Source organism: Micropterus salmoides, unplaced genomic scaffold, assembly GCF_014851395.1.
Source record: "Micropterus salmoides isolate LMB-PRFRI ecotype aquatic unplaced genomic scaffold, ASM1485139v1 Ms_hic_scaffold_15, whole genome shotgun sequence".
Classification (NCBI taxonomy): domain Eukaryota; kingdom Metazoa; phylum Chordata; class Actinopteri; order Centrarchiformes; family Centrarchidae; genus Micropterus; species Micropterus salmoides.
The window spans coordinates 12,009,177-12,024,678 of record NW_024040596.1 but is presented as its reverse complement, the minus strand read 5'-3'; the positions used below and the strand labels follow the sequence as shown (position 1 = coordinate 12,024,678).

At 39.1% G+C, this 15,502-nt stretch overlaps 1 protein-coding gene across 1 annotated transcript; it reads right to left on the bottom strand.

The window, feature by feature from the left end:
- Positions 1–1,631: 1,631 nt before the first annotated feature.
- Positions 1,632–11,758, bottom strand: snx4 (sorting nexin 4). The gene is made up of 14 exons (XM_038720328.1): positions 11,627–11,758; positions 10,766–10,890; positions 9,530–9,671; positions 9,135–9,284; positions 8,542–8,589; positions 8,272–8,327; positions 7,952–8,024; positions 7,181–7,242; positions 6,727–6,792; positions 6,341–6,430; positions 5,281–5,380; positions 4,028–4,173; positions 3,463–3,577; positions 1,632–3,316 (listed from the first exon to the last, which is right to left on the bottom strand). The coding sequence occupies exons 1-14, from the start codon at positions 11,717–11,719 to the stop codon at positions 3,269–3,271; spliced, it is 1,314 nt and encodes a 437-aa protein (XP_038576256.1). The 5' UTR covers positions 11,720–11,758; the 3' UTR covers positions 1,632–3,268.
- Positions 11,759–15,502: the final 3,744 nt, after the last annotated feature.

Genomic DNA, 15,502 nt, shown 5'->3' with positions numbered 1-15,502 from the left:
CAGCTTTTTGTGGGAAAAGGCTCAATTATCCAAAAACTCCTTCTGCAACACATGCTTTCATTCAAGTCGTCCTCCTTTTTGATACTTTTGAGCAACAGTGGTCATTTTTACACAGTGAGATTAAACAATGTGTCCGTTTTTGCGAGGCATCTAACTTGTAACAAACAAATAATCCTAAAACACATGTCCCTTTAATTTTAATAACGAGTCGAGTGCTGATAAGATCCAGATCCAATTGGCTTTAGATGCTGGAAGAGATTTAAAGGAACACTGTCCCAGGCCTATAACACATCTACATGTAAAGCTATACATTTGCTATGATAAGTAGTCTATACAACTGTCTTACAGCCTAAATACTGCATTTATTAAAATTCCAAGGTTTATGACGACTAGTAGGCCCAATACACGGAATTAATGGATTTACAAATGCAAGGCTTTAGTCCGTTATTAAATTAATAATAGGTTTCCATTTGAGAAAACCACACATGACCTCATGCAAACCAACCAGTAGGTGGACCTGAAAAGCATTTTCCTTTTCCAAACCACTGTAAGCCAGCCACTTTTGCGCCCAATTGAAATGTTTTTACAGGGATTGATTGCCAGGTGGCGCCATTCAGTCATAATTTCCCAATTTACACCTTCAACTAGTCTTTTCCATATGAGCCCTTTCAATCAGGAGCGTAGCACAAAAATCTGGAACCTGTCCATTACATTTACTCATTTGGCAGACGCTTTTATCCAAAGCATTACATTTGAGGAACAACATACAAGCATCAACAGAGTATCACAAGCATTCTCTGTGGGCCCCTCCCTCCATCCACGACTATTCGTTCCAGTATGTTTGTGGGCCCTCCTCACATGAGGGCCCTGTATATTCAGTCCCTTCCCCTCCCCAGTCCTAAGCCCCTGCCCAGAACACCATTCAGTATAACTGCCTTCAAACCACCATAAGGTGGATTAGCAGGCCTATCTTCACATTTTGTATCATAAAATCATAAAACACATTAGCAAATGTTAGACATCAAAGGACCTCATTCTTTTTCAGGAACACCCAGACTACCTCACTAAAACATTATTCATAATTAAAATAAATATGCATGTAGTTTAACAAAAAAATATAGATATTAAACAGTTGGTGCATGTATCCTCTACAGAAGTAACTTGATATTATTACAGTTTTAGGGTAAGAACAAAGAAAGATAATTCATGCAAGGACTAGACAGACATCATTGCAATACCATCAAATGCACATACACGCCCATCTGATTTTCATATACCATCTCCACAGGGCTCATGCAAAATCAGACAAGCCTTGCACAGATGAACTGCAACTGTCAAACATCAAAATCCACTTTCTCTTATCATTTAGCAAAGACAAACTAAATGCTATGTAACTAAAGCTGGGTCAGTAATCTGGAAACATGGTGTGAAACCAGCAGTGTCACGTATTGTCCTCGTTTTCAGTATCACCTTTCACTCCTCTGTACATTTGCTATAAAAATAAAATGAAAATTGATTTTTTTTTTTAAAAGAAATATTTATTAGTGTCTCAGCACATTGATTACATAAAACAAACTCATTAAACAAAGTTATTTAAAAAAAACAAACATACATAAAGCCTCAATTTGGGATTATCTGAGAAAAATTTATTGTTTATTCTGAAAAGGCAGGGTTTGCTGATGGAAAATAATCTCTGCACAACTTTTACATCATACCCAGTTTGCACCACTTTTTGTATGTGTAGCACATGTAGTCAGATTTTGAGGATCCATATATACACATATGTAGTAAAGGTTTCCACTATTTGGTCAGTATTTTTCCCTACACACTGACCTGAGATATTCTTGGGACCAAGTTGATAATTTAGTGCAGTGACTTGATATCAGAAAAAGGGGTGAGGCACATTGAAAGTGTGCTGACAGCATCAAACAACAGATTGTCCCTCCCCCGTTGTAAAAAAAACAAAAAAACAATGTTCATATTAAGGCTATAAAGCTTGACAGCAAAGAATATGGCTCAATTATTGATTGTGTTGCTTTTAACACCACTTTTTGTTGCAGTTTGTACATAGGAAATTGGTGAGGACGCCATGTTCCAGATCCCCAAAAAGCCTCCTACTGAGGCCTTCATGACTGCATCTTTACTCATGGCTCTTTGCATTTGGCACAAAACAATAAACAAATCAATATTAATTACCAAACATGTCAATCCCTCTCTTGTGCTCCCCACCCGTAATCTGTACAAGTACTTGGTCATAAGCACTTTGGTCAGCTATACCAGCATAAAGACTGACTTATGCACGAAGTGCATGACATATATTTGAGGAAAAGGAGGAAAGGAAATGTGAATGTCTACGTGTTCCCTTTCTTAAAAACTGACTTCTGTTAGTGATTGATATCCACTTGACAGTTTCAAAAGACTACATTTCTTATTTAAGGATGAGAAGTAGTAGTACAAGTATTTTCTGTAGCTAATTCCTGACAACAATTCTCAAGTGTTTCCATAACTTCAACTTCCGTAATTTCAATGCACAGTTCTGCTACATTTGGGAGGCCTGGAGACATTGTTTCTAGATGCTCTTGCAGACAGACTATTTGAAGTTTTGCAGACTTTAGCATAGATGACTGGCCAATTATTAAAGTAAAAGTTAAATGCTTTAATGGAGTGACAATTAAGTGTCAAATTAGAGAAAACAACTTTGATGCTGGTCTGCAGTGCTATTTGTGACAAATGTAGTGAAATGCGCAGCTTTTCAAGATGACTTATTTTCACTGTGAGGGATAAATCAAGAGAAGGTAACAACCGAAATATACTGCACAGCTATTCTCACCGTGAACCATCATGCATTATTAGTGCAGGATTTTTCTCTTGGACGTATGCGGTCAGCTGTGTAACAATGAAGGAAAAAGCACAGAAAATTTGGATCATCTGCAGTATAACTTATATCAGCAGAGGAGAATTGTACTGTTTAGACACTTGAATTTAAAAAGGCATGAATCCACTAAATAACTGACTTGGAAACTTTTTCTAAATAAATGTATGTGTGTGTGTGTGTGTGTGTGTGTGTGTGCATGCATGTGAGAGATTAAGACAGAGAAGGTGACAGAGAATCAAGTTGCTACAATTCAACAGCAAACAAAGTGAAGGCAGTATTGGGACTCCCGCTGTCCATCTCCACAAGACTGCTGACGACTGGCTGATGGCCCCGCTGTGAACAATCTGACTGACTACTGTTTTGTTGTAGGATAGGGATTGGCTGGAAAGTGGCTCACATTTTGTTGAAACACTCCTTGGCGTTGGACCACACCTGGACGCCCTGAGAGAGAACCAGAGTGATTTTGAGAGAAAGACAAAACAATGTTTTAGAAAAACAGACGGGGACTGCTGAAGAATCATCAGACCACACAATGCCTGACATATTTAAGTAGGGAAGTATACAACAACAAACACAGAACCCCATACCTTCTTACACATGCTGATCTGCATAATGGCATAGCTGATTAGTGCTTCGCGCAAATCTTTGTCCTTCTGTTCCTTAAAACGTTCAATGTCTTCCCAGGCTGTTCGCACAAATTCTCTTAAGACACAATCACAAACATGTTATTGTCAGTAATTTTGTGGAAGAGTAGGCATGGGGGGTGGGGGGGGGGGGGATGAACAAATAGTGTGGTTCCTTATTTATGTGCTAGTTCCTGCTTTTCTTTATTGATTCTGTTTTCAAAATTACTGAACAATGTTACTGATGTCTTTATAATCATACATAGTACCTGATTGTGGCTGTCTTGTCAATGATTCAAACTTCAGGGGAACAACTCTATCCACCACTTTGTGCTTGGAAAAAGTAATCAGGTATCTGTTCTCCTGTTACTGATGATCCTGAATTAACAACCACTTATATTCCAAAGTAGGGGTGATACATTTACATTATTCTGCACAAGGGTTGAAACGACTCATCGGTCATTATGAATAGTGGGAGACATTTAGACAAATTAGTAAAAGAAGGAGGATTGATTGGTGTTGAGCTTACTGGCACTCTGTGTTCTTCTCTTTGACCGTTTCCTCTCCCTCCTGGATACTCTGCTCCAGGGCTGCCAACCTGCTCTCCCTCTGCTCCTGGCTCTCTTGGCCGAACAGTTTACTGGTCATCCCCTTTAGAGAAAAGACGCGCACTGTCTACACACACACACACACACACACACGTTTTCATTAAATTGGATCACAAAAATATTTTTCAATACGCCTTAATCTACTGATTAATTTATTCTACTGATTTATAGTGCTTTTATGTAACTAGTGCAGTGCCTGTTCACAATTCTGTTTCAACACATTGGTTTCTAATTCATATCAAACCTGCATGATGACCATAATTCGGTTTCAACAATCATTACCACGATGGTTTTAAACAGCATTAAGCTCAAATGCTATTCGCGGTAGCCCACTGCGTAATGAGCTTCCTGTTTTAAACAAAGCTAGAACTTAATAAACTTTTACAACATTTCAACAACCACATTGTGTTGGCATATATCAAATATATTTTGTCGAAACCAAATTGGGGAATGTTGTCTCTGAGCATATAAGCCCTGCCCACCCTGTTGCAGAGTGTAGCAGCTTATGCTGTATTGTAGTTTATTCAAAGTTCTGAATTCTGAATGTGTTGCGTGCCCAAATTGTACCAAATGTGACACTGCACTCCCTTGGGTCATGTGACATGACACATGTATTGTTTGTTTGTTTATTTATTTAAAAAGGACAGTGCACATTAATTAACATAGGGACTAGTCCAATATGTAAATGAGCCACATTTAGCCATACAGGTTAATGCCAGGGACTGCAGAGGAGCGTGGATTTGGGATTGCGTTAAGGTTACAGTTACAACGCGTCATTCCCTGATTCGCCCCTATCTCATGACCCTTTTCTGAAAGAAAACAAATCTACTAGCGAATATTTCAATATGAATAACGAATTGAAGGCATTGCTAACCTTCAGCAGGCATTCAGCAACAATTCCAACTCATCGTCTGTCCAAGTAAAGACATCTCCTGTCTTACTTTTCGCTATTGCTGTTCTTCGTTTGTAGTATTTTCTGCAACTAAGCAACCAACACCGTTCCGTGTACATGAATGGTCATGTGACATAGGATTTCAGGCGTGTTAGCATGGGCAGAGATTATTACTGAAACGGTGCTGAAATACCTGGGTGTCCAGAGATTGTTCTCGTTTTAAAGTGCCAACATATTAGTGTGGATGTAGCTTATGCCAGTGCCTGAGTGTTAGTGTGTTACCCCAGTAGCCAGCTCTTCTTTCTGTTGTTTCTTATGGGCGAGGTCCAGAGCTGCCAACTCCAACTCATACTGGATCAACTCATGTTTCCTACATACTGACCTTCATTAAACACACATATATATATTTTCATAATTAATGAATCTGTAGTTTATAACTTTCTTTCTATTGACTTATTGCTTATTGGTCTAATTGATACAGCAGTAGACAAATTAAAAAGATTACCACCTCCTGAGTCTGCAGTAATTATAGCCTAGTGCTGGGCGATATAGCCAAAAATGTTATCACTATAAAATATTTCATATCATTTGATATCGATAATTATCACAACAAATATCAAATTATTTTTTCTTTCAAGTTTTATGACTGATTTTTGCTCTTAAGTGAAAATTGAAGAAACCATATGGTTAATTGTGTGGTTGAACTATTCTTCATGGTCAGAACGTGACAAACACTTGATGACAAACAATGGATCACTTAAAATTTGAGGCAGAACATTCAACACAATTATGATTAAATCTTTTTCAGTCCCTTTTCCTCAACAAAATAAATATCTTAATAAAAAAAAATTAAGAGCTAATTTGTTCGTGGTTCAAATGAATTAAATCAAACATTTATTGATAATATATTGAACATTTGTTATAGAGGAACATTATATTGTGATAATTATCATTATTGTTTTGCCCAGCCCTAGTTGAGCCCATCCTTAAAAGTCAGTCAGCTACGTAACAAACAATCAAGAACACTCCAGCAGGGTTAATATATGTATGATGCCTAAATGTCAATTCCACTTCAATATCCCATCTGAATATGACTTCAACTTCACATTATGTTAAGATGTCTTCAAACCAAATGGCCATAAAGCTGCTGACCTCAAAAGCCAATGCGGCCATAACGCAACTGAGTACCAACTTGCCATTCTAATGGTCTGTCAAGCCAGATAACAGAATTAGCTAAATAGAGCTAAAGTTTAAATATAGCTATTTAAACTTTAACTAGACAGTTTCTTGTGTGACCTGATATAGAATTATCTTTTTCTTTTAAATTCACACAAACTCTTACCTGACGGCATCAGTGTAGTAAAGGTATTCTTTCAATTGGTCTGCATAGTGCTCTTCTTCCTCCAGAATGTCGTCTATTGTTGCAGCATACCTGTCCACATACACACAAAGTATGTAATGCCCATAAGTGAACCCAAGCAAAAAAAACACAGAAACTGTACTGGAGGTTTCACTCTGATAAAGGACTGTATGGTATCAGATACATAAGGCAACAATAACACAACAATTGAATCTTTCTAACAGAAACACAAAAGGATTGTGTGTGTGAATGTGTCTAAGTTAGTAGCAGGTCTATTAATACCTCAGTAAACACATTTAAGTGTAAGCTAAAGCTTGATTATGTGAGAGGGTACACTAAATGGAGCACATCTTTATTCTATTACTTACGTGTCCATGTGGTGGCCAGCACTCTGTAGACCGTCTCCCATCTCTTTTTCTATAGCACTCCACTCACTGGAGACACAACAATTCAGATGTGCTTGACTTGAGTTCTACAACTCATTCTGTCAGTCCGTTAAGCATAAAGACTTTTCTTAGGAGTAATCAAAGCTTCAGAAGATCTTTAATCATTGCTTTTCACCATGAATAAAAGGAATTACTATATGGCCCCTTTAATATGGTGAATGCACCAGTATGTACAATGCATGTAGAAGAAGTGTACATCTGTTTCAAAAAAATGTAAAGTCCTTAAAGAGACAGATTTTTTAAAAACAAAATTCAACCTAAAGTAAAATATGATATGGCTTACATGTCTCTATAAGAAATTGTGTATTAATTTTATTATATTATTGCAGATTTTATTCATGTAAAATACAGTAACAACAGAACAGGTGTTTCTCACCTAAATACTCTGCCATAGTTCCCATGGACCTTGTAAACTCCATACAGCCTGTCTGCTACTCTCTACAATAAAGACAATCAAATAAATCACTATGAACACTTTAGTCAATATATTTGCTCATAACATCGATTCAAATTCCTTTCTATTAATGTCAAATGCTTGCAAGTGATGACATTCACACTGAGAATCAACACACCTGGCAGCCTGACACAGGTTTTCACTCAATGTTATGGAAAGCCAGAAAAATAAATCCAAAATAATACTGGTTAGGGCTGGGCAATTTGGACCAAAAAGTCATATCCCGGTACTGTTAGCCTGAATACCGCTATAGATTATATATCAGTGTTTTCTGCTAAGTGGGCGGAGGGGGTGCGTTGGTTTTGGCGGGCATGTTTTTACTATTTGTAGTAGCTAGTTTCATATTTCACTGTTTGAATTATACTTCATTCTCCACCTTATTTAAGAGTCACTCACATATTTAATCTGCCTCCTTCAGTTCTCTTCACACTCTCAGACCTAACGTACCTCTGCTGCAAACATGCCAACGTGCCCCGCTTCTTTCCGTCTCTCCCACCCTGTATGTCAGCTCCGGTGACATTCTCCATCAGTAGTAAGCTAAGTTGTATGCACACGAACAAAAAAAACCCCAAACCTATCTTCTGGACTTTTCCTCCTGTGGTTCCGTTCACAGCATCAGCTGTGTTGCATGTTGAGGAGGCGTGGTGACGATGTATGTGTGTATGTGTGTTGTTTGCAAATGCCAAAACTCACCGCCCGCACCCTGAGTAACTGTGAGACAGCAGTGTTCAGTTCATCACTGTATTGTTTCAGTGCAGTGAATCGCCTGGAGAACATAAAAAAATGCATTATAACTCAAACAGTGTTTAACTGAAACTAAGCATTTCTGTGTTTCAGTTGTGGTCGGTTTGTGTGCTGCTCCAGATAAACCACTATCACTCGGGTCATTAGTTTTTAATTCAGTCTACTCATTAAAAACTAAGAAACAATTTCACGATAATTCAGCAATCTGACTAAATGTAATGATGTTTCACTGGCAAACCAATGAAGCCACCTGTCTGTTTTACACCTACTTGTCAGGGTTCTTGACTCTGAACATGGCACTCAGAGACTTTAGCCTGGAGTCAGCCTGGTAGAGAATAGAAGTACAAATACGTTAAGAGGGTTTTATTTTATATATGGCATACAGGAGATTCTACAAAGAGGTGCTTTTGATATGATCCAGTTTGCCTATTATAAAACAAGCCAAGTTAACAACAATTTTCAGTCAAGCAATAGGTACTTAATGGATGTCTGTAAAACAGTAACTAAAGTGTGAAGTAATAAAGCACAATTAACTGTACCTTGTCTTGGAAACCTGTCTCCAAAACCGCCTCCCTCCAGCCCTTCTCCTGAGGACAGATGATTGACAGATGACAGACACATGTTAGATAGGATTATCAACCATACTGCGTAAAAATAGGACTTTCCAGTCGGCAACTGCAGACACCACAAGCAACTGCACTGGATTAAACATGTTGCTACAGATTACAGGGAGGAGATGAAACACAAATCCGGAAGTTCAGTTTAAAGGTGGATGAAATGGCAACTCTGGATGAAAGGATTTTTCAGCTTGGGAAAGTAAACCAGGGCAGTCAGTCATTTTCACCTTCTCACTCAAGGTTTTCTCATTCATGTCAATTGTCTCATGTCTCATTGCAAAGGGCTCCTACCAAAAAAATGTTTCAACGTCTGCAGTGTGATATGCCTTGTGATTGCCCTTTCATTTTTCTACTTCTTTGTCTGTATCCTCCTACCAGTGCAGCCTCTTGCATTGCTTTGCCATATTGCTATTGTCAGTTTGAAGTCTCTGTTAGACTGTGAGTATGTGCGTGTCTGCATGCATATGGCAGAAGACTTCAATGGGACATTATGTGGAACAGGTTTGAGTGCTAACCTCCGTCAGAAAGAGGAAGAAAATTTTGTCATTGGAAAGGGCAGGATGTGATGCAACACGAAGCAGGAAGTTTTCCAAACCGACTCTCCGTCGCTCAACAAAGTCTGGGTCGAGGTTGTCTGCTGACAGCTTGTGCCACACAAACTCTGCCTACAGGAGGCACAATACAGGGAGTAAAAAATAAGAAGTTAGCACCACCTCAAAAGATCCTGACACAAAGAAACAGAGCAAATTATTAAGAAAGACTGAACAAAATATCCACACCACAGATAAAGTAATTCAATAACAAAGTCCATGCATCACTTACAGGGATTGGAAATACCCAGCAAATTAATTACATGTATTTAATCTTTTTAAATTAATTATATTTCGCATTCCACCTCTGAGACACTCACCCTTTTCTCTGGTAGTGGAGGGATGATGATGTAGGGGTAGGTGACCAGGAGGTATGTTCTGAGCAGCTCAAACTCACTGTAGCGTCTCCACAAAGTGTCAGGCGTGGCAGGTGTACCCCCCTCTGAGACAGCTTCAGCGGGACTGCAGACAGAGGAATGGGAATAAACTGTATTTTTAGGTGTCATAGAAGTGGTAACTGACATATGAGCTATTGTTATGTTCAAAGCAACCTGAGACACAGAATGAGCAACCTATCACATCTACCTTTGACTTTACCAATGGCCTGTTTTGAGCAGCGGAGAAGTAATCTTGTCATAGGGATAGTGATTATCTTTCACTAGTGGAAAAAAAACTTAATTGGAGTTCAGAGAGCTCCCTCCGTGCCAGCTGAATGGTCAAGTAATCGTCTCAACCACAGTAATGAAGTCTTTCTTTTAGAGGAACGGGGGTCTAATGAAGTAGTGTATCAGTGCAAGCTATTCTTGTCCTTCATGTGGTTAATTTAACCAGATTAAATAAGCAATCTTAGCAAGTGTGCAAATCTTTATCCTACCTACTGACAAAAGTTTTGCCATTGCACTATAAAGGAACTTCAAGTTAAGAACAAACTCTTTAATATAAACATACAGCTGCAATTATCAGATTTGGTCAAGGACTAAAATACTGTCAAGACAAAAAGCTAATTTCTCTTTACTAGCACCGGTAGCATTAAAATCCAATCAAATAATAAAATACCCAGATATTCCCAGCTCTGTTTCAGGCTGCCAAGCTATATCTTTCAGGGAAGTATATGGCTCAATTTCTGCACGACCATATTATGTACTACAGACAGGGCAACAGTCAATAGTAGTGATAAAGAGTGAAGGAGGTACTGTTGGATTTACTGTTCAAAAGTCTGTTGGCTTGTGGGTAGAAACTGTTTGATTGACTTTTTGTCCTCTCCTGTAGTGTCTACCTGATGGCAGAAGTGTGAAGAGACTTGTTGTGGGTACTCACTTTGATGACGGTGTACAAATGTCCAGAACTAATCGGAAGGCTACTCCTGAGATAAACTTTGCAGTTTTTAATCACACGCTGGAGAGCTGGAGCGTTAATGTTATAATCAGGGTGAAGAAACTGAACATATTTCATGTATTGCACAAAGCACCAGTAGATTAGAAGCAAATCACAAACAACAGATGGCCGTTACATGTCAGGAGAAAACCAAAAAGCAGAAGCTCCAGGTTATGACCTACCGTGTTTCTATGAGGTAAACGGTATAGGTTTCCTGCATATTAACAGCGTTCTTCCCTGTTCTCTTCTCTGCCTCTGCCACATTTATCTCCATTTTTCTCAACAGAGCTGTCCCTCGTTCCACCATCTACAAAGACAATAAAAATGTACAGGAGGATGAGAAAAAAAAGACAATGATAGGGACAGTTTAACATAAAGGTTCAGGTGTGAGAATCAGAAAAATATAAAGAATTGGTTCTCAGGGCCCAAAAAATTAAATGTTCCACTCTGTTGGACAATAAAGATGTATTCTAGTCTATTCAATTCACATACAGGTAAGCATGAAACCTGATGAAAACACAGAGGGACAGGTAAAGTTAGCTGTCTCACTGGACTTCTTCACACAGGGTTATGACAAGCATGTCCAAGTCACAAGACGAGACAAGTACTAAAAAAAAATGATTCTTTCTCACTAGAAACCACGGCAACTAAGACCTGGATTTGCAGGACCCAAAGAGTTACTCCGGTTACTTTCAACAAAACTTTAGTGTTAGCATTTAGATTTGCTAGCTTGCTAGCTAACGTCAGGAGGAAAGTTTACAAAGTAGCTAAGGACCACTGTTAGGAAAAGCAACCTTAACTCACTGTGTATATTTAATGTTATCTTGCAGAGCTAGTCACTACGTTTAGCTTTGAAGCAGGTTAACGCTAACCCCCCCCAGCTTTTTGAAACATTTTATGTAGCAAGTCCCCGTTGCTAACGTTAGTGTGTCGGTAACTTAACATTACGTTAACGTTAGGCCTGTTTGGGAAAGTTTTCACTAGTGACACCAGGTTTTTCAACTCCAAAAACGTTTGTCGTAGAAAATAACAAAAAGTATTACCGTGTTTATAATGTTGTTCTCGGATTCCGTTGAAGTGATATCGGTGTTACAGATCACAGCGACTTCTTCGGTACTTCCAGAGTCTGCCATCATTTCGCTGCTGTTGTCAGCTGAGCTGGCTGACTCTGTCCTCTGCTGTGCGCATGCGCGTTTCAGTTACCAGTGATTATACTTTTCGGTACAAAAATATATGTATGGTGTTAATTTATCACTTTTCGTTGGATCATAAATGGCTGGACAAATATAAACACAATAAAAGAAAATAAAACAATGAGTGAATGATACTATCTACGAGAGTAAAAACAACATAATATCAGAATAATCTCTGGCACCTCTGTAACAATGCAGTTAGGGGTAACATAAACTGAGTGCATGCAATCACACCTTGAATTTGTGCTGAAGTGGTTCCAACTTTTCAAGTGTTTCAGTTAAGCGCAACACAATTGTAATTCCTTGTGTAAATGTGCAGGTATTACAAAACATGATGATGGTTGAAATTGGGACACATTTGAAGCAGTTCAGTTTATGGTTTCTGAAAGTTTCCATGCAGCTGTGCTAAATTGGTGAACTCATTACTCTCCCTTGGCATCGTTCTCGTCTTCCTTTGACGCCTTCCTTTGGAAAGACTGACATCTACTGGTGAGGGTTTGGTTTGGGATTAGTTTGTTTCCATGTTGCCCCCAGAGTCCATGCTTTTTGTTTATATTGTTTAATTTTGGAGGAAAAAACAGCCACCATTGACTTGCCCCCCCCCCCCCCCCCCCCATGATTAACAGGTAGTTACAACAAACAGTATGATACTTGTGTGTTCAAAATTACCCAGCCTCAACAGTGAGGTGCCATAAGTGATGAGTTTCCTCACTGTGGTACTATCATTTGGTTCCTCTCTCATTGGTTGTCGATGGTTGTGGGCCCAGATGTGGATGAGAGGGATGCGGTATGCCTCAGGCTAGTAAACAGCACAGAAACACGGCCTTTTAGTTCCTGTGGTTACGCTGTTGTGCAGCGTTTAATGTTTAAAGAGAAGGGTGGAGCCGCATTTAGTAAGGAAGCATTTTATATAGATGCCACTGGGCATGGAGTGGGGTGTTGGGGAGTTGTGGGATGTGGAGTGGATGAAAAAGAGAAAGACAGAAGGAGTAGAGAAATTCATACAAGGGGGGAAAAAATTATATAACAGTGAGATGAATTACAATAATGATCAATTGTAAAATGATCAGTGATACAGGCGCGGTAGGTAGCCTATAGACGGACGGAGGGATGGATGGAGTGATGGTGGGATGCGGTTTCGGGCTGCAGCGTGTCAGGAAACCCAAAGCCTGCGCTGTGACCAGCCGTAGTCACAGCAACAGCATAGTTACCATTCTTTCCTGCCACTGACCTCAAACCAGCCACTACCACTTCCTGTCCGCACACACTGGCATGCAGAAAAACACATATGCACACACACCTCTAGCCATGTTTGAATGACTGTAATCAGCCATTTGACAACTTTTTAGAGTCCTCTGACCAACGTTCTTGAACACTAAGCTGCAATAAGCTATGTAGGCTACAGGGTGTGTGTGTGTTTCTTCCTGTCTTGCCTATATTTGGAAGAACTGAGCTAAAGCTGCTGAATGACTACCATTCAGATGGGTATGTGCGTATTATATACATAGACTCATGTTCTTTTCAGTGTTCATTCTGTTGTCTAGAAAAAATCTTTCCTTTCACTGGTTTATTTGACTATCTGTTATAATATCTGTTAATCACATAGTTCCTTTGCACATTCATTGGTTAGAGAAACTGATTCATCTGTCAAAGTTGTTGAAGTTTGACTGTTGAACAGCAGAGGGTAGCAAAAATCCATTAATGATGTACAGCAGCCTGTGGCGCATCAGCATGAGAATCAGAATTAGTATGTCCCTCACAACAGAGATTGGGAATGCTGTAATATGAGTATGAATGAGTATAATAGATCTCTTTCACAGCTGACATTTTGACTTGTCATAGTAGGAAAGGTGCAAGTGTTATAATAACAACAACATTAAGAACAATAACAACCAACAATGGCTCAGTTCTATTCAGGTGTCCCAGTAGCCATGACAGTATGACAGTGAGCCAGCATGCACACTACCAGTACCCTGAAACGGAAACATCTGAATGAAACTCAGCCATGAGTAATAACATCACTGTGTCTAAATGTGGATTTAGTGTACACATTGCTGTTCCACACACTTATCCTGGGTTCACTGTTCATATGCTATTACAGAGTGGTGCTTTTGCGGTATTAGTGAGTATTACTAACATTATAGTGACTATACTGTATTACAGGTGTGTGTGTTTTTTTTTTTTTTTTACGTGTGTCTGTGTGTACACGTTGTATACAAGGCTGGTCACGAAGGTCATAAAGAGGAAGTCCTAGTGGTCAGTAGAAAGGAACACGTTTCTCTTCATGTCATAGTCGCCATCCTTCATTTCCTTTCCTTCATCCGTCTATTCTTGCCTTTGACACTGGTGGAAATCTCATGCAGTGTGTTCAGTAGACCTGTATTTGTGTGGGCGAGCCTGTATAGTATATGCATGTGAATGAAATGCCATAATGGAGTGAAGCCTCCCTGGTACTGTAACCTCTATTTTTCTATTTAAGTCCTTAATGTTTATTATGTAAGTGACTGTAAGTGAATTTTAGTTTGGCCGTACACAAACAGACCTCATTCTAACCTCCACCAGCATCCAGATCAATTAACAAATTATATTTAAAATAACTATTTGATATTCTCCATATTTCTACCCTTATAGCAGGAATGGAAGTGTGTGAAATGTAAATTAGAAGACTATGTTATTACAATGATTTTAAATTGAGACAAAATATGGCAGATCATATTCGTCTTTTTAATTGTTACAAACTTTATTTCTGTTTTAAATACTTGTGCCAAATCAACATGGCTTTGAAAATAAATTTCTTCACTTCTTTCCCATTTCTCGTACACATTTAAATATTTTCCTCCATTTTTTTCTCCCCCATCCATCACCAGAGTGTTGACAAATTAAGATGTGCAAGTCTCACTGAACGCTTCTCTGCATGACTGATGCTGCTTTCCAACAAGCTTACATACTTCCATGTGTATGCATTTACTGTATATGGGCACACACATGCAAACACACATGCAGAGTGTGAGCAATGCAGTATAATAAGCAGCGTGGCAGAGATGTGGTCAGATTTGCCCCATGTGCAATCGTTGAGAAGCCACATGAAGGCTTCTGGGTATTAAAGGACAAGCCTTGGTTGGCTGGGAGGGAAGCTGTCATGCAACAAAACTGTGTTTTTCACCCTTTTTTTCTCTCTTTCATTTTTTCTCAATCACTTTTTTTTTACCCCTCTTTCCAAGTTCTGTCTTTCACCAAATTCTCTCTTCTCTTCTCTCTCTGTCCACTTTTTTTCTCCTTCTTCATTTCTTTCATTCTGTGGCATATTAGACTCAGTTGTAATACTCTCCAGCTTAAAATGCTTAGACCACTGGAATGTTCCGTCAAAGAGGTGGGCGGGCCCAGGGGGCGGGACAGACCAGCATAACCAATTAAGGAGGAGATTGAGGTAAGACGGACAGCTTCTAAATGGTGTAATAACAACCTACTAAAATGTAATTACAATGCAATAGCAATAGACACTTCTAATGACAGGATCTATATGCCAATGTGATTTCCTAATTATGGCCTTGGCATAATGGGTGACTGTTAACATGGCGTGGAGATTATAGAGAGGTGTCTGAATGCAGACATTCAACCACAGGGACTTGTAACAGTGTTGAAGGGCATAATGGCCACTCAGAAGTCCAGCCAAGTATTGATCTCAACAGGTTAGTGTGTTTGAGAGGCAGCCGGAGAGTGAATGAG

Bases quoted from the DNA above. Each gene is read 5' to 3' on its own strand.
- snx4 (XM_038720328.1), bottom strand. From the start codon at position 11,719: ATGATGGCAGACTCTGGAAGTACCGAAGAAGTCGCTGTGATCTGTAAC. The intron at 10,891-11,626 runs GTAATACTTTTT...TTGTCTTTGTAG, and splicing joins AGAACAACATTATAAACACG to ATGGTGGAACGAGGGACAGC. The intron at 9,672-10,765 runs GTAGGTCATAAC...CTCTGTCTGCAG, and splicing joins GTTTACCTCATAGAAACACG to TCCCGCTGAAGCTGTCTCAG.